The 15,151-nt window shown below is 44.4% G+C and overlaps 2 protein-coding genes across 2 annotated transcripts in view; one reads left to right on the forward strand and one right to left on the reverse strand.

Moving 5' to 3' along the window:
- Positions 1 to 15,151, reverse strand: part of T265_01396 (hypothetical protein) — a gene marked incomplete at both ends in the record, with an annotated part of 130,863 nt that overhangs the window by 67,156 nt on the left and 48,556 nt on the right. The window contains 2 exons of the mRNA XM_009165422.1: positions 7,264 to 7,378; positions 11,127 to 11,449. Coding sequence (XP_009163686.1) covers positions 7,264 to 7,378; positions 11,127 to 11,449 — 438 coding nt within the window. The remainder of the gene's footprint in view (positions 1 to 7,263; positions 7,379 to 11,126; positions 11,450 to 15,151) is intronic.
- T265_01398 (hypothetical protein) lies at positions 3,929 to 8,025 on the forward strand (the record flags this gene model as incomplete). The annotated part of the gene is made up of 2 exons (XM_009165424.1): positions 3,929 to 4,046; positions 7,844 to 8,025. 2 exons carry the CDS (start codon positions 3,929 to 3,931, stop codon positions 8,023 to 8,025), a joined length of 300 nt encoding a protein of 99 aa, XP_009163688.1.

Consider the following 15,151-nt stretch of genomic DNA (forward strand, 5'->3'; position numbering starts at 1 on the left):
AGGAAATACCATTTCCGACTCGCACAGTCAATGCGCGTGCGGAAACCTGAGAGAAATGAAACCAAGAACATTGTCCACTTATTCTAGTAAAAATAGTCCATCAACCAAATGAAAACGGCCAAGCGACGGCAAGTCTAAAATATGCTGATTGGAGAGAATAAAACTGTGCATCTTCAGGAACGCAGGGCTAGGCAGAAAACAAAGAAAGATAGATAGATGTTTTCCAGGAAAATTTCCATTTATGACGATTCTGCGGCGAGGGGAGGTTGCAGAGTGAAATGGGCACACCGATTTCACATCACAATAACCGGCTCGTGAGACTCCACCTCCGTTATAACATATGTGGCCAACTTTTGTTTGGTGAGGTAAATTTAATATTGAATGAATCAGTGAGTTACTGGGAGTAATCACTGAGCATCATTTGGATGGATCTCTTAGTTGGAGACGGATAAAAGAGGAACAAAACAGATCTTTTGAACGACAACGGGTACAGGTCATCTTGAGGGGCGTGAAGAAAATTTTGGGGCGTCTTCTCCGATATTTTTGAAGCCATCAGTGTGTCGGGAGAATACGGGTATACAGCATCCGAGCTCAAAAGTTGCTCAGGCGACATGTGGCTATCCAGCTTAACATCACAGGAGTAGCGGTTGAGCTGCCTCGAAGTAGGCTTTTTGAAAATCACAGGGAGTGATCATGAAGCTCATGGTCAATCAGGTCTGAAAACTGTCTGCATCGCGAGGACAACTTCGGAACCAATGTCCTGAAAATGGAGTCGGTTACATCGTCATTTTTATGGCCACTATCGCCCAACTTAGCTATCCGTAGCTCAGAACTCAGGCCAGCATATCTGTTGTCATCGTGAGATGCGAGATGGCTCAAGTGGGTAGAGCATGAATTTACTAACCGGAAGGTCCGTGGTTCGAGCCCGACCTCTGCCTCTCGACTTCCCCCTGTCTAGGCTTGGGCAACGTGGCAGTATCTCAGCCCCCGTGTCTCTTTCGAGTTGCGTGGCAGCTAGGCACCGAAAGGGTGCTACAGCTGAGCGGTTTATTTATTATATTTATCTCTGTTGTCACCATAACCAGGTGCCAAATAGTTCCTACCAGCCTAAGAGCAGTACGGATGAAAGAATGTGTAGGAGCGAACAGTCGCCGCATCAGATTACCTAAGTATTCCCTTAGTATCCGGCGGCCTGGTCAGCATTGCTACGCACCGTGGCAACATTACAAATGTGTAGATGCCACTTACGGAGAATAAAGGGTTTCACTGGTTAAATTGGTCTGGTGATCACAGCCAGCCACCACGTTTCAGGCAGAAGTTTCGGTCGTTGGTACGAGAATTGAGTCATTCTCTTCTAGAAGGGAACTACTCATAAGGTTGCTGAAAACTCTTTGATAGCCCACCAACGCCCTTTTTCTGGCCTATCAGCTAGGCGCAGTCCCTTATGTTTTAATTGGATCCAAGTAGCACAAAACCCAACAAATAAGCTCATTTACACAGCAATTTGGTTTCAACCGAGAACTCAGCAGAATCCCTCGTTTACGATGGTACGCCATACCTCTAGTATCGTACCAATGATCCGATAGACAGAATAGATCCATTTAGCTATCTTGTTCGCGGTCATCGTGTACATTCCGCCAGAGTGTGCAGTGAGTGCAATGATCCTACAAACGCTGCTGAATTTGAAGTAAGTAGTTAAGGGGGTTGCAGAAAAGTCGGAAACCGCGGCCCAAATTTCGCCACAAAAAGATTAGTGGTCAATGGCAGCCACGGTGTCTACAACGTTTGCGGATAATCTATAAGTCTCTAACACGAGTAAAACATAACACATGGAAAATTATGGCTCAACAAATTCTATACGCAAAGATCTTGAGAGACAGGTACTCAAAAGCAGCGCAAACTCGTGAGTAAGAGTACTAAAAGAAGAAATCTAACAACCAATGCATAGAATTAGATCCAAACTATGCACCCTTATGGAGCAAGGGCCAACACGCCGGTAAGTCTGGTCAAATAGGGCAGAACATGATATCATATAGCAATTGTTAGAAACTGCTGCGGTTTAAAGCTGACAGAAGTCACTGCGAAAGAATTGCAGGAGAGCAATCCAAACGTCATCTGAAACCGACCAACTGGGATCATCATCCAAACTACCACCAATAGGAAATTCAAGTCAATCACGGTGAGCGCATGGTGTGAACGATTAGCGCGTGCCCTAGGTACACTGGAAATATTAACATGAGAGGAGCTGAGACGTCGCACTCTAGGAACTAAATAGCGTTGAAAGAAACAACCTTCTTTCTACGCTTGAATGTACGTTACAGGTATTTCAAACAAGGCGATAGAACTCAAGCGACTTAAGCATTAAATGAATTCTCTTGCAGTCAAGTGCACCGCAGCTGACGTCAGTCGCTCACACATTCGAGGCGGGCGTAGTTAGAAGAAATGTTTAGAGTCCCCTTAAAACAACTGAAAGTGATGTGGCCAAAGAAGCCTAAACAAGACGAAAGGGCCACAGGGTTTCCCGGGTTTTCTTGTGAAAGATGTATCCCTCCAGAAAGACACAGTAAAAACGACCTAGGTTCCGGTAAGCCAAAAAAGCTAGCACTTTAGGAGCAGTGGACTTTCTGACGTGAAGTAACCTCTGCTGATAGATGTTCCACCATGAAATCTTCCAACCGGATAGTGTCAGTTTGTATGTGGGGCTTAATGACCGGAAAAACAAATCGATGGGACAGTCCACACATGAATACACGAGACTCAAACACAACACCTCTCGGAGCCTCACATTAGCATCCTTCGTCTGTGTTCGATGGCCGACCTGTTTCACAGACAAAACAACCAAACATCATTCTTTGTTGACAACTTTCACATGAACTGCGGATCCAGTTCGCACACATGACAATGCACAATGAAGTCGATCAATTAACTAGAATGCACGGACGAGTCCTCATCTAATTTGTATACGAAGTAGAATATAAACAGTTCATTGTTGGAGAAGGTGATAATTCTTTTTCTGTTGCTTTTTCGAACTTCTCTGAATAATACAAATGGACCAGGTGTCCAAACCGAAAAGGACCACGGTTGTCTGCTGTAGAAAAAAAGCACCGAAGCAAACATACAACCGTCTTGCAATTACCAAGGTCAGTAGATACCGATCACACAAGAACATTATAGTTTGCTGACCAGCCGACGGATTTTAGTTTCGTGTTCTGACAGGTCCAGCACAAGAATAAACCTGATTATGCTTGCAATCGACGTTCGGGAGTTCCACAGTGAACTGTATCTGATCTGGAAACGGATTACAAAGTATCAGAGAGTGAACAACGGAGGCTGCTCAACGTGAGCAGGTTGAGTGAACAGTAGTAATTTCGAATAGCCACGCTGGGAGTGGTTTTGGGACTTTGTTTTTCATTGTCCATTCATTTGATTTACAAAACAAGGTTAGACAGCACACGACCTGGAGTTCCAAAATCTCGGTGTTCATTGGGACGAGAAGTCAGAGAATATCCATAAAAAAATGGCGCGGGAGGTTCGCAATCCAGCGATCGTGTGGAAGAACCATAGAAGTATGCTCAGTAGATATGACTGAATAGGATTCTGAAATAACCGAGCTATTGGAACCGGGTTGCCTAGCTCCAAGGAAGTAGCGATGAGTGTTGTTGTTGTTGAGGGAGGAAAGAAATAACTCATTTCCATAAAGGAAACTACTCACAAGGTTGCTGAAAACTATTCGGCTGCCCACGACCGGTTTCGCCCTTCTTGGGGCTCATCAGGTAGCGGCAGTCTCCGAGTTTTCGTCAACCTTATGAAGAACATCATAAACGAGAGATTCACTTGAGTCTCCCGTGAAAACCAAATTGGTTTGCAAATGGGTGTATTTTTCGCAGCCCGTTTCCAGTCAGGAAATGTATCAGTCATCTTTTGGTAGATGCATTTTCAGTGGTTCTGCTATAGTGGCATTTCGACCGTTTTATGGAAACATTTTCCACTGTTCATGGAAGAAGTAGCGATAGGGAAGCCTGGCGTTGAAGCCCACGCAAACCTTGGTAAGTAAATATATGAACGAACGAATAAATAGGGAATAGACAGATGCCCACGAAAGTGTAAAAACGGAACCATGAGATAATAGCAATGGGATGTTAACTAAAGAATAAGGCATAGAATTGAATGGAGTTGAACCACCCGATATGGCCGGGGTCCATGAAGAGGCATAGTTTTCAAATCTCAGTTTTACTTCAGTAGAGCTTACTGCCGTGCAACATTTCGATTTCAACATAAGGGCTTGGCTTCGTATCAAACAGTCTGGAGTATGGAATGAGTCGGTATTGGTGTACAAACATACTTAAGCTCGCTCAATGTGACCACAAATCTCCAGTCTCCGAAAGAATGCGGGTTCGCCCACCTACGAACCGGATGATTCACCTTCATCAAGATGGTCACACAGATAGTGCAGTGCGTTGAGTACTAAAGTGACATGTGAACTGATCGTGCAGATAAAGCATGGATGTAAACGATACCGATAACCACACACAAACAGAACTGTGGGTGGGATGGGACGACCACAGGGTGATAAGTGGGCATTAGGCAAAACACGGACAGTGACTGCAGTGAGTAGATTGAGCTGGTATAGCTAGTGGAGGCAAACTATTCGAAAGCCTCAATATTTCAGTTGAACGAGTTACTTTGGAGCGATAGAAGCGGGCGTATGCTTCTAAGGAGCAGCACTTGTGACTTTTTGGCCGAGGTTACTGTTAAAGAAGGTTCCAGTAGGCTAGAAAGATAGTGACCAAGTCTGATGCATATTATCAAAAGGGTATTTTAGTGTCTAGAAGTGCAGTGTCTTGTAAGGTGGAGGCATGGGATCGAACACGGACAAAGAAAATTCGGGCTAACATGCCCTCAACAGGTAAATTCAGCGATGAAACAAATGGACACACCACACCGGAGATTGAGCTGGTCTTTGTTCCAAGACTACTCGAAGGCCTTTACCTCTGAAGGTGGTTGACCTGAAGCAAGAAACGAAGCTTTGTGCACAAGAGGAATCGACAGACACTTCCTTCTAGGGGCGCGAGGACAAGTGAAAATGTTTACGAAACCGTTTATTTCCTTGTTCGCCGCGTTAGCTCAAGGTGTAGTAATCTACATGCTTGTACCAGTCCAGCTGAGACCAAATATTTGGATTACAAAGCAAAAGTATTCCAATCACATTGTCTAACTCGATTTACAAACTGTTATTGGCCGAATCAGTTACCACACATGACTCATCAGACTTGTGGCCAAAACATACATAAAAGAGTTCTTCGCCACACAAGCAATGAGTATCCCTTCGCATAGATGATGAAAGCAACTAGTCGATGCGTTTCAATACCGAGAAGCTAAAGAGGAGATTCGGCCTTGTATCGCTGCAACAAGATACGCCTTTATGCGTTTATGAAAACGGTATGGAGAGATGAAACCAGGATGCACACAACAGATTCGTGCAGCCAAAACGACAGTTGACCCACTTTTTAATCACGGTTGTGACGGTTGGTCGCTTCGAGTACATCTACAAACTCAACGTTTTCGAATCTCCGTAATCAAGGAGCAATCCGAACATTAGACAACTCGGAAGCTATTCAAGTCGGCGGTTGTGGAACGTTTCACGCAGCAGCGACAATTACATTGGTTTGGTCACGTTGCCCAAAAACCCGGAGATGAGCTTTAGAAACTTGCGGTAGTTAGTTCGCCATGTCCGAGGTGATGCATAACGGCTGAGAATCTGAAACTCCACCGTCAAGTTAGAAGTGGATGAGTTCGGTCTTAGACTGTCACAAGGCATCCGTTGCCAGAATGGAAAGTGAATATCGATTTGTGAGGAACTAATCTGTAACCGTCGTTCGTGAGCAGGACATCTGTAAAGTGACTCATCCTGTCGCCGTAAAGTAAACTGAAGTAAAGTAGCCAAACCCAGCTTATGTGAGGACGAGAGTAGTGAGGGCTCTCTCCATAGGATTGCTGGCATATGTCTAATGACTTTTGGCAGGCGCAACGAACTTACGGTTGAGAAACAAGCCGTATTCTACAGAGTAAGCACGTTGCATGTCAGAGCCACGTTTTCCTATCAGCCATGTGCTAAGTGAAAACGATTCAGAGCATGCACCTGGGGGCTCAAACGGGTAGTCAAAAGCCTGCCTGTGTGGTAACTACCGTGTTCCGCGCGCGCCTTTTCTTCCCGTTTCAAGGGAAAAAATCCGCATTTTTACCATAAAAGCTTGACAGCTGTAGTATCTGCGGAAACAAAGTGCGACCATTTCCTTCCGGTTTCGCGTATCGTTCGTAAATAAAAACTCGGACTCGAGATCCAATACACGCCGCTTTGGTAGGACAAGCGGTTGATTATTGGTCACAGAACACAATCCAAAATTCGGTTTTACCCACGTAAGCTAAATGACGATACAGTACAACTGTACTTGCGGAAAATAACCGGACAAATGAGGAATTTCAGAGATGTAGGGTGGGCACTTCTCGCAGGGAGTAGCTACTAAAATGGGGTTACCAGAAAAACTGTAGCCAGAAACTTCTGGGAAATAGAGGAGTTGGGCCAAAAATTCAGGGATTGGAGTAAACTTTAGAGATTATCACTTGAATGGAGTTTGATAGACCATAGCTATCAAATAAGGAACGGCACATTGGGTTATTTGAAGAGGCTTAACAGGTCACAAGTTCACCTGAAAAGCGAGCGAATATCACACTGTGACTGATAAAATGATATTAGCTTTGGAAAAAGCTGATGGATACAGACAGCTGCTCTATATTCCCATGGTATCAGCTGTTGCCTGTCCATATTGGTGCGTGGTCGATCGAGCAGACACTCAGACAACTGCTTCCAAATTTTCTGGAGCATCGTTCAATTTGTTTACTTTTCCTTTGGTCCCAACGGTTTTGATCGCCTCACCATTCTCCTCCTCCCCGACAAGTCGAGAAAACCTACCTTCATAAGAGGAAGATCGTGTTTCATAACGCTCAGTTGGTCCCACTCGACCGCTTTCCCACGCTTCCAATGAGATCCAGACTAAAGAGCAGCGCCAAATTTAAACACGGTTGCAATACAGTTCAACTGGACAGTCCCCTGGACCAAGTAACCAGGTAGTGGTTTGTGAATAAACAAATGGAAACCACTGTTTCTTGAGAGCATCGGCAGAAATCGATGAGGATTGGGATTGGACAACAGAAAGACATTAGGACACCAAATTCCAATGTTAAATTAGAGTGAACAATACATACTTGCATCCCCGATACTAAAGATGAGCGTCTCCACCCTTGGTTTGTCGTTGACCAATGCCAAGAACCAAATACCTTCGTCCAAGTAGTGAATGCGCGCGGTTTCCCGAGCACCACCCTACAGTAATAAATAGGACATGAATGAACATTAAATAGAGCGAAAAAGTAACAGGCAGGCACCAGGACCGCGCGAAAACTGCAGTGTGGAAAAGGACGATTGTAGAGGACCAGTAATGCGCTTGATAATACCACGAATAAACCATCAAGTGCTCCATTTAAAAAAAGAACAACCGTCCAGAATCATGTGACGCTTGTCAAGGTTCCGTTGTTTCACGCTTGAGCGCCTACAGGTACACATGAGTAGTGAAAACCATGCTCCTACGGACTAGATGGCAGAGGCGATGAGAACAAAAGCAATCGTGTTTCAAGCTTAACTCTCGAAAAACCAATGAGGATAGGGTATTGAAAGTGTTTAAGGCAGAAATATGTGTAGGGGTCTGAAAGTTCCGGATAGCCCTCGACCTAAGTTGCTATACGAAAGTCACCCCATACTTCAGTTGACACGATATCCGAGAAATCGTAGTATACTTTCTTGAAAAAGCACTATTCATAAGGTTGACAAGAATTCCTAAGAAGTCCGCGGCCAGTTTAGCCCTTCCACTCCGGGCTCGTCGGGTAGACATAGTCCTCGAGTTCTCGTCAACCATATGTTCAATTTGGATCCCTATTGTACGAAATTCGCTAGATATTTGCATACCAATATGATTTTAACGCGAAACTCAACTGAACTCCAGCTGAATCGCTTAGTGTTCCTTCAGGAAAATATACTGCGATATCTCGATTATCGTACCAATTGAAGTGCGAGGCAGCCTGTTGTAGCGCATTCAGTCGAAGAATACCACGAATGAGGGTGTCAGTTGAATCACCCGGTAAATCAAGATGATGTATTTGGCGAATTTCGTACAATACAGGTTAGAGAAGAACATTTCTAAGGGTGTTTCAGATTACACTGATGTTTGTTGAGGTTGGCTGTTTTTCGGAACGTCTCCTGTTTTCTACCAATCAAACTTCATTGAAGCGTTCCACAAGTAATACATTCGATCAATTTTATAAAATAAAGTTATTAACATTCTTCTGCATTATCCGAGGAGAATTAATCTTCGTAAAAACACGTCTGCGCAACATCTGCTGAATTTGGTGGTAGATGCTACCACATACGTGAATACGGTTTCTAGAACGCCTAGCAATACACATCTGTGGCGTGACGGCTGTAATTTCGGACGTACAGCCAACAATTGCAGAGTTTTCTGGGATTATATCTTGAGGACTCGGCGAATTTCTTCAACAAAATTTGAATTCCTGTTTTGTAGACTGAAAACACAACAGAATCCTACAAACCCGTCCCGTTTGTCCAACAGTAGTTGCGTGCAGTAGTTTTCGTCAGAATTTACGAAATTTGGCTACCTATTAAAGTTGGATTTCAAGATGAAGAGCCGTCGCAATGAGGGATGAAAGGTTGTCATTATATCGAATTTCAAAGCCATTTATAGAAGCATTCATTCTTTTTCGGACCACGGAAGTTAGAGTCGGCCGTTGATAAGAAATCAGTCAACAGTAAGGACGCACAGATCCCTGTCTGTTGGCTCGGCGGAATATTCACTCATTCCGAGCAGTCGTAGTGCGGATTCATTGACAACTTGTCACACCCGTGACTATGTGTGAACTTCCAATTACAATCGAACGAAGCGCCTTATTTCATCCCCAGGTATCGTATGCTCTGGGTGATTCTTCAGTGGACGACGTAGCACCCAGCAGCGTAGTAGCAGGGGTTGCGAAAATGAAGCTGATACTACGATGCTAAGTCTATTAGCTTGTGCGAACACTCATGGTAGTCGGTTTGTCTTTCACCGTCGGTGATGGTAGCGATGCGGAAATCCTCAGGACTTTCAGTGAGCGTGCCAGTACGCAGTCCTTTTTACGACGCACACTACGCTGGCCCGACGATTTGGGGAATAGGCATTTCGGTAGGATTCACAAGTACCTTATGGCCGATGTACATTGTAACCAGGACTGTAGGCGCCCTACAGGACAGAAGAGCCCAATTTATAGCTAGACGGACGCCTTGGATTGCGATGGTCGCCTTAGTGAATAAGGGCTTGTGCGAGTCAAAACTCCCTCGCATGAAGAGGAATCTATCGCCATCGGACGGTGGATGGAAGAATCGTAACGGCTTCTGGGACGACAACACAGCAAACTGTCGGCGCGAAACATCTGGCGGACAAGCCTCCAAACGAAGTAAAGACTCAGCCAGTTAGAGCCAACTGGACAAAACATACTCACTCAGTTACCATTTCAACCATGAGTGAATGACTCGTCAGGTGGGTGACATGGTGCTTCAAAAATGTCGGGTATATTCCATTGAGAAAAATCATTTTTGCCAGACCGCGGATACTACATAAGTTATCAAAGCGAAAAAGAGTTGTCTCTGCTTAGCTGAAGGGGACGAGATGGCTCAAGTGATTAGAGTGCAAATTTACTGATCGGAAGGTCCGTGGTTCGAACCCGACTTCTGCCTCTCGACTTCCCCTGTCTAGGCACGGACAACCTGGAAGTATCTCAGCCCTCGTGCTTCCTTCGGGTTGCATGGCAGCTAGGCACCGATAGGGTGTTCCAGCTGAACGATGACGATGGCCAGCTTAGCTGAAGAGTAACTTCACTGCGCACAGGTGAACATGAGCTCTCAGAAGGGCGAAGTACAGAAAAATGCATGTCGGCGTCGGACGCCACTATCCCCCATGCAGCAGAGAGAGCATCCGAGTGAACGCCCAAAATATCGCTAGTAAAAAGAACAGCCTATAAAAACCGAAGACTGGATGTCCTTAGGAACTTTGTGCTAATGACAACCAGAACGGAGCCGAAAACTGTTGTAGTCTGAGATCCTAAACCGTCCGACCGGCATTGGAAAACTACAGTTGGAAAAGCGAGTGTAACAGTGGCCTAGCTACGTCTTTCCATTTAATTGCTCCAGTAGAAGCTTTCATATGAAGTTCAACCATCTAATGCCAAAACAGAAGCTGGATGTAGAAGGACTAGCTGCATACTTTATCCTGCTACTTAACCGGTACGGAATCTTGTGGAATGACGTTGACAATAGGCAATTGAAGGCTTGTATCCGATTGCCTAGGTTATCCTCCTCCCTTTGATGAACAGTAATGAAAGAAACCCGTCAGCAAAACTGTGATCGAATGCTTCATAGTGGTGTCCACAACACAAATGGGCAGCTGAATGGGGTGCAGTTTGTACGAATCATCACAGCCAAACGACCGGTTGGGTAGATAAAAGGTGTTACCAGTGTTTTGGCAATAAACAGGGTGAGAAAGTCTTAAAATTTGCTGTGAGGGTTAGCATTCATTATGGAGACAATTTCATTCAATGATCGATTTCGACCAAAAGTGACTGCGTCGGTTTTGGTGCTAGGTATCCGCGCAGATGGGGGTAGACGTATTCGTATTAGAGAGACTAAAATAGTCGGAGAATTGGACATGGCCTCTTGTGTAATTGGGGGTGAAAATTAGGATGGAGCGATGCTTATCAAAAATTTATTTTCTCAGCCAGAATTCAACTTATTGGCTAGTGCATTCTGACCAAATGAACACCCGCTGAGAGTCACAATGACAGTTGTTCTAATTAATATTTACTGAACCAGCAATAAACATAAACAGATGACGGCTTTGATAAAATGACCAGGTCGATATGGGACTGTGCGTAAGAGCTTATTTTTGACCACCCCGGGAGGCAATAAAAAAAGTGGTAGGAAAGAAAGGTCATCACACGGACGGAAACAAACTAAGCGGGCGCCTACTTACAGAGGCAGTATGCGTGCGGTAAGACGGAGTATCTTCTGGCGATCGTTTCACTCGCTTATCTTTTCGCTGCTGACGACTGGTGGGGCTGATAGTACGACCACTGATCCGATCAAACAGGTCGTAGTTCACAATTGTTGGCATTGTACTGCGACGCATGAACAATCCGACGGATGTGAGTTCAGAGCTGATTGTTATGTTGTATCGAACGTAGCGCGCTGTCCGCATTCGCCATTCCGCTGACCAAACGCCCATCCGCTCGAGCACAATGTGGACCGGTTTGTTGGGTTCCAGTTTGACGAGAGGATTATCCGGATTGAAGAGACCTGACCAATGGAGTGCCAGTGATGAAGGGATAAGTTGAATACTAAGCACTGATGGAACATAAAAAAAACCCCGTCAAATTGCTCTGAAAACGAAAGTGGGATCAAATAGAAAGGCAACACCCATCTTTCATTCAGAGATATTGTTTCCACACGAAATATGGCTTCTATTGATCACAACGGATGAGTTGTACGCAGAGGGTTATTAAATGAGTTTTGAATTGGCCAAGTAGAAAAAGGTTTTGATTGATACAGGCCTACTGAATACCGCCAATTCGCTTCAAGGTCCTACGGGTAACTATATTGTCAGGCTCTGCATGAAGAGCGAATCGACCATGGTGACTGATATTTTGTTATTCGGAACATCACCCGAAAGCGATATCACCCGCGATCGGAAATTTGGCCAGCAAAAGCGGGGATAAATGAGTATTCGTGGATGAAAGGTAGAGGTTTACACCCCTGCACCATATTAGTTAACAGAATTGGTGGACTGGTTCTTTCACGCTGTCCTACGTAGTGAAATCCACTTACGGGTTCCCAAAATGCAAGTGCAGTCGAATAGGAAATGTAAAAAGCCCACTGAGTCATACTGTTGTGTGTGACGACAGTAAACAACGGTTACCTGGCGCCGTTGATACTCACCACATGCTGTACACCCTTCCCATCTGAACCTCGGAAAACTCAAACGAAATCAGTCATATTAGAGAGGTATTCATTACATGGGGTAAGTCTAATCTGTGTGACCGACTTCCCAACCTCAAGGCCGTACTAAAGATGGATTAGCTTCAAGCAAGTTCGTTTGATGGAGTATTATATTTTATTAGCATCTGAGCAGACCGGAGTGGCAAGGCGATACATATGGCAGGATATAAACATGCAACCAGGACTTTTGTGTGCTTCGTAAAACAGTAGCATAGTTAGGAATATTTTGCACGGAATTTAATGCAAGTGCGAAAAAATTTGAACCGTATATTTCTGGCCTGTATTCTAGTTTTCCTGCAAGAGTTTTCACTCAATACTCTAAGGGATAGTGCAAAGATTAAGAGAAGCCCTATAAAGCAATATTCATATACGTGTCCCATTGGTATCAATGGTCTAAAGGATAAAATGAGGTGTAATAATTCAATTAGTGCATTCGTTCTACTGTATTCCCAATAGCACACTTCATGCTTCCACATACAGTGAGAATGTTACGGAGCGAATCTTCCCGACAGATTCATTCAACTCAACGCATGTTCCCCTGGCTTCAGTGCTGGGAGTCAACAGTTCCCACCCAGGAATTGCGAGCATCAATACAAGTATGCAGTTTTCCTGCGAGGCGCCTTTGGCGACAAGCGTTCATGTGAGACAGTGTTGCAGCCATATCGCATTTGATGGTGGACGAATTCAATGATCACTGATTTAGTTTTCCACTTACTGACACCGTACTCAAACAAGTTATTCAGTTCTACACCTAGTGAGCCAATGTACTTATCAACTCTAGTCTGGGAACTCGCCAGCGACCATCGTTCATTACAGGAGACATCAGAAACGATCAAGGATGAAGCCAACGTTTTTCACCACCACATTAGTTTGTTTCGTGGATTCCACCTGATATGGTCATAACGTCCGAAGTAAAAGCCTCGTGATATCAGTTCTGTACAGGCCTGGGGTAGCGTTACCTCACTATGTCCGTTTGGGCACGCGAGCCCCTTCCCGAGAGGTCTGTGGTTCGACTGTTTCTCCCTCAAGTTGCACGATTCGGAGGTATTGTGTATTATTTGGGCTCGTTATACATAAAAAGGTACCACAGCAGAGATTCTTTTGGCACTTAGGCAAAAGAAGATTCACGTGACTCGCGGTTTGCCAAGTCGGACGGCCGTTTTTTACGGATCGCAATTGAAATCTGAATACAAATATTACACCCTTATTTTGAACGTCGAACCGGCGATGCACTTGACAATAATAAATTTTGCATTTTGCCCACTAACTCAAACTCAATCGTTTAGTAAAAGTGGTTGATTCGCTAAGTAAAATTGAAGGGAACCATTTAGTTTGCGGCGAGCAGTGGAAACTTACTGCAAAATTTGCTCCTGATGTTTGTCAGCATAAAAAAACACTATCTGGTCATTTTACCTCTATCTAATTTGTAGTTGTATAGGAAGAACTGTCGGACGTGACTACAATGACTACTTCCGTGCACCTGCAAGTACACCTCGCCCCATAATGTCACCCACCATGTTTGATTTTATCATCAGTTTCGCAAGTGATCCCCGTGGAGGACCTTCATTGTTTCATATTGAGTTGATTCGCTACCGCTACTGGTTTCCGGTTACATGCACTGGTATTTGTTAGCATAGCTACATACAAGAACCAAGTATTCTCTCTGGATGACCCGCACTTTTACTGTCGCAATCAGAAAAAAAGCAAGTTTGGGTTGGGGGATAGTCTCAGCCAAAGAACTGCGTGTTGCTTAACAATTTCCCTAGGGCGAGCCAGCAGATAGATGAGAATTCTGGAATTCAACTTTAATCCGGATGAAGAGACAACTACACGTAATTTGGCTCTCTTCAGTACCTTGTGCTTTTGTTTAGTATGCTACGAGTATATAGGCAAGGCACACAACATCCCACTAGTTCGGGATATCAGTTATTTCTGGTTTCCAAACACGCACACTCGTTTGATGTTTTATCTACCCATGTCCGACATGGACCTTCATTACGCATTGGACGCTTCAAGAGTGGCTGCGTCAACCGGTGCACTGGGTGCTTGAATACAGCCAGCTTTTAAGCCCACAGTCAAGACCCGACGAAACAATATTCTCCTACAGATCTTATCATTTCCGCCATTTGACCTGCTTACAAATGCCTCTAGGGAAACGACGTGATGGGAATCTCTGTTTAGATTACTCACTGTGAGCGGCGCGGAACAAGCGCAGCAGAATTTGGTTGACTGTCGAGAGGATATGCAATGCCCACAAAGCCAATATTTCTTTTCTGCTAAAAAACGGTCGAAAGGTAGATTCGCGATCACAAGTACTCTGTGATTTGAGTCGAATTTGCGTATGCTTCTTGCAAACCCCATAGTTTGAAAAGAGGAGCGTCAGAATCCAATGGTGAGGCAACATATGCAGCATTTTTGGACCGATTGTAATGTTCGTGTCCAGAAGCAAGGCGCTTAAGAACGCAAACCTGGTGAAATCATCTATTCTGTGAAACCATGAACGAGCAAGGGCTCTTAGTGTGTAACATTTTTACGGCATGTGCAGAGATGTATCACCAGTGGCAACAAATTACCGACACAAGTGGAAGAATGTACAGCTTGGTGAACCCAAAAATCTGCCGCAGGATTATTGGGCGATGCAACTCGTGTTTTGATACATGTACTCACATATTTATTCTGAACAGGAGTCTGTACGTTAAAGATTGAGTTTTTAGAAGTAATACTTGGAAAATTAAGATGGAATCATGAGGAGGGATGTGGAAATGAGGAAATAGGATCAAAATGTAACTCAGTGATAGAACGCAGATACTGTGGCTAAGATCGTGTAACACAACCAGGCACTGTTCCAGTAGTAATCGAATAGTGCATTTCTAACTCAATGTTCGCTGACGCAAACCAGAGATAAGGCGAGGATGTTCTTTATACAAGATGTTCAACGTGTTAACATGTCCGGAGATCATTCTTTTATTAATAACATACACAAACTTTCACAAACCGCATGAA

The sequence above is a fragment of the Opisthorchis viverrini genome (genome assembly GCF_000715545.1).
Source record: "Opisthorchis viverrini unplaced genomic scaffold opera_v5_15, whole genome shotgun sequence".
Taxonomy (NCBI): Eukaryota; Metazoa; Platyhelminthes; class Trematoda; order Opisthorchiida; family Opisthorchiidae; genus Opisthorchis; species Opisthorchis viverrini.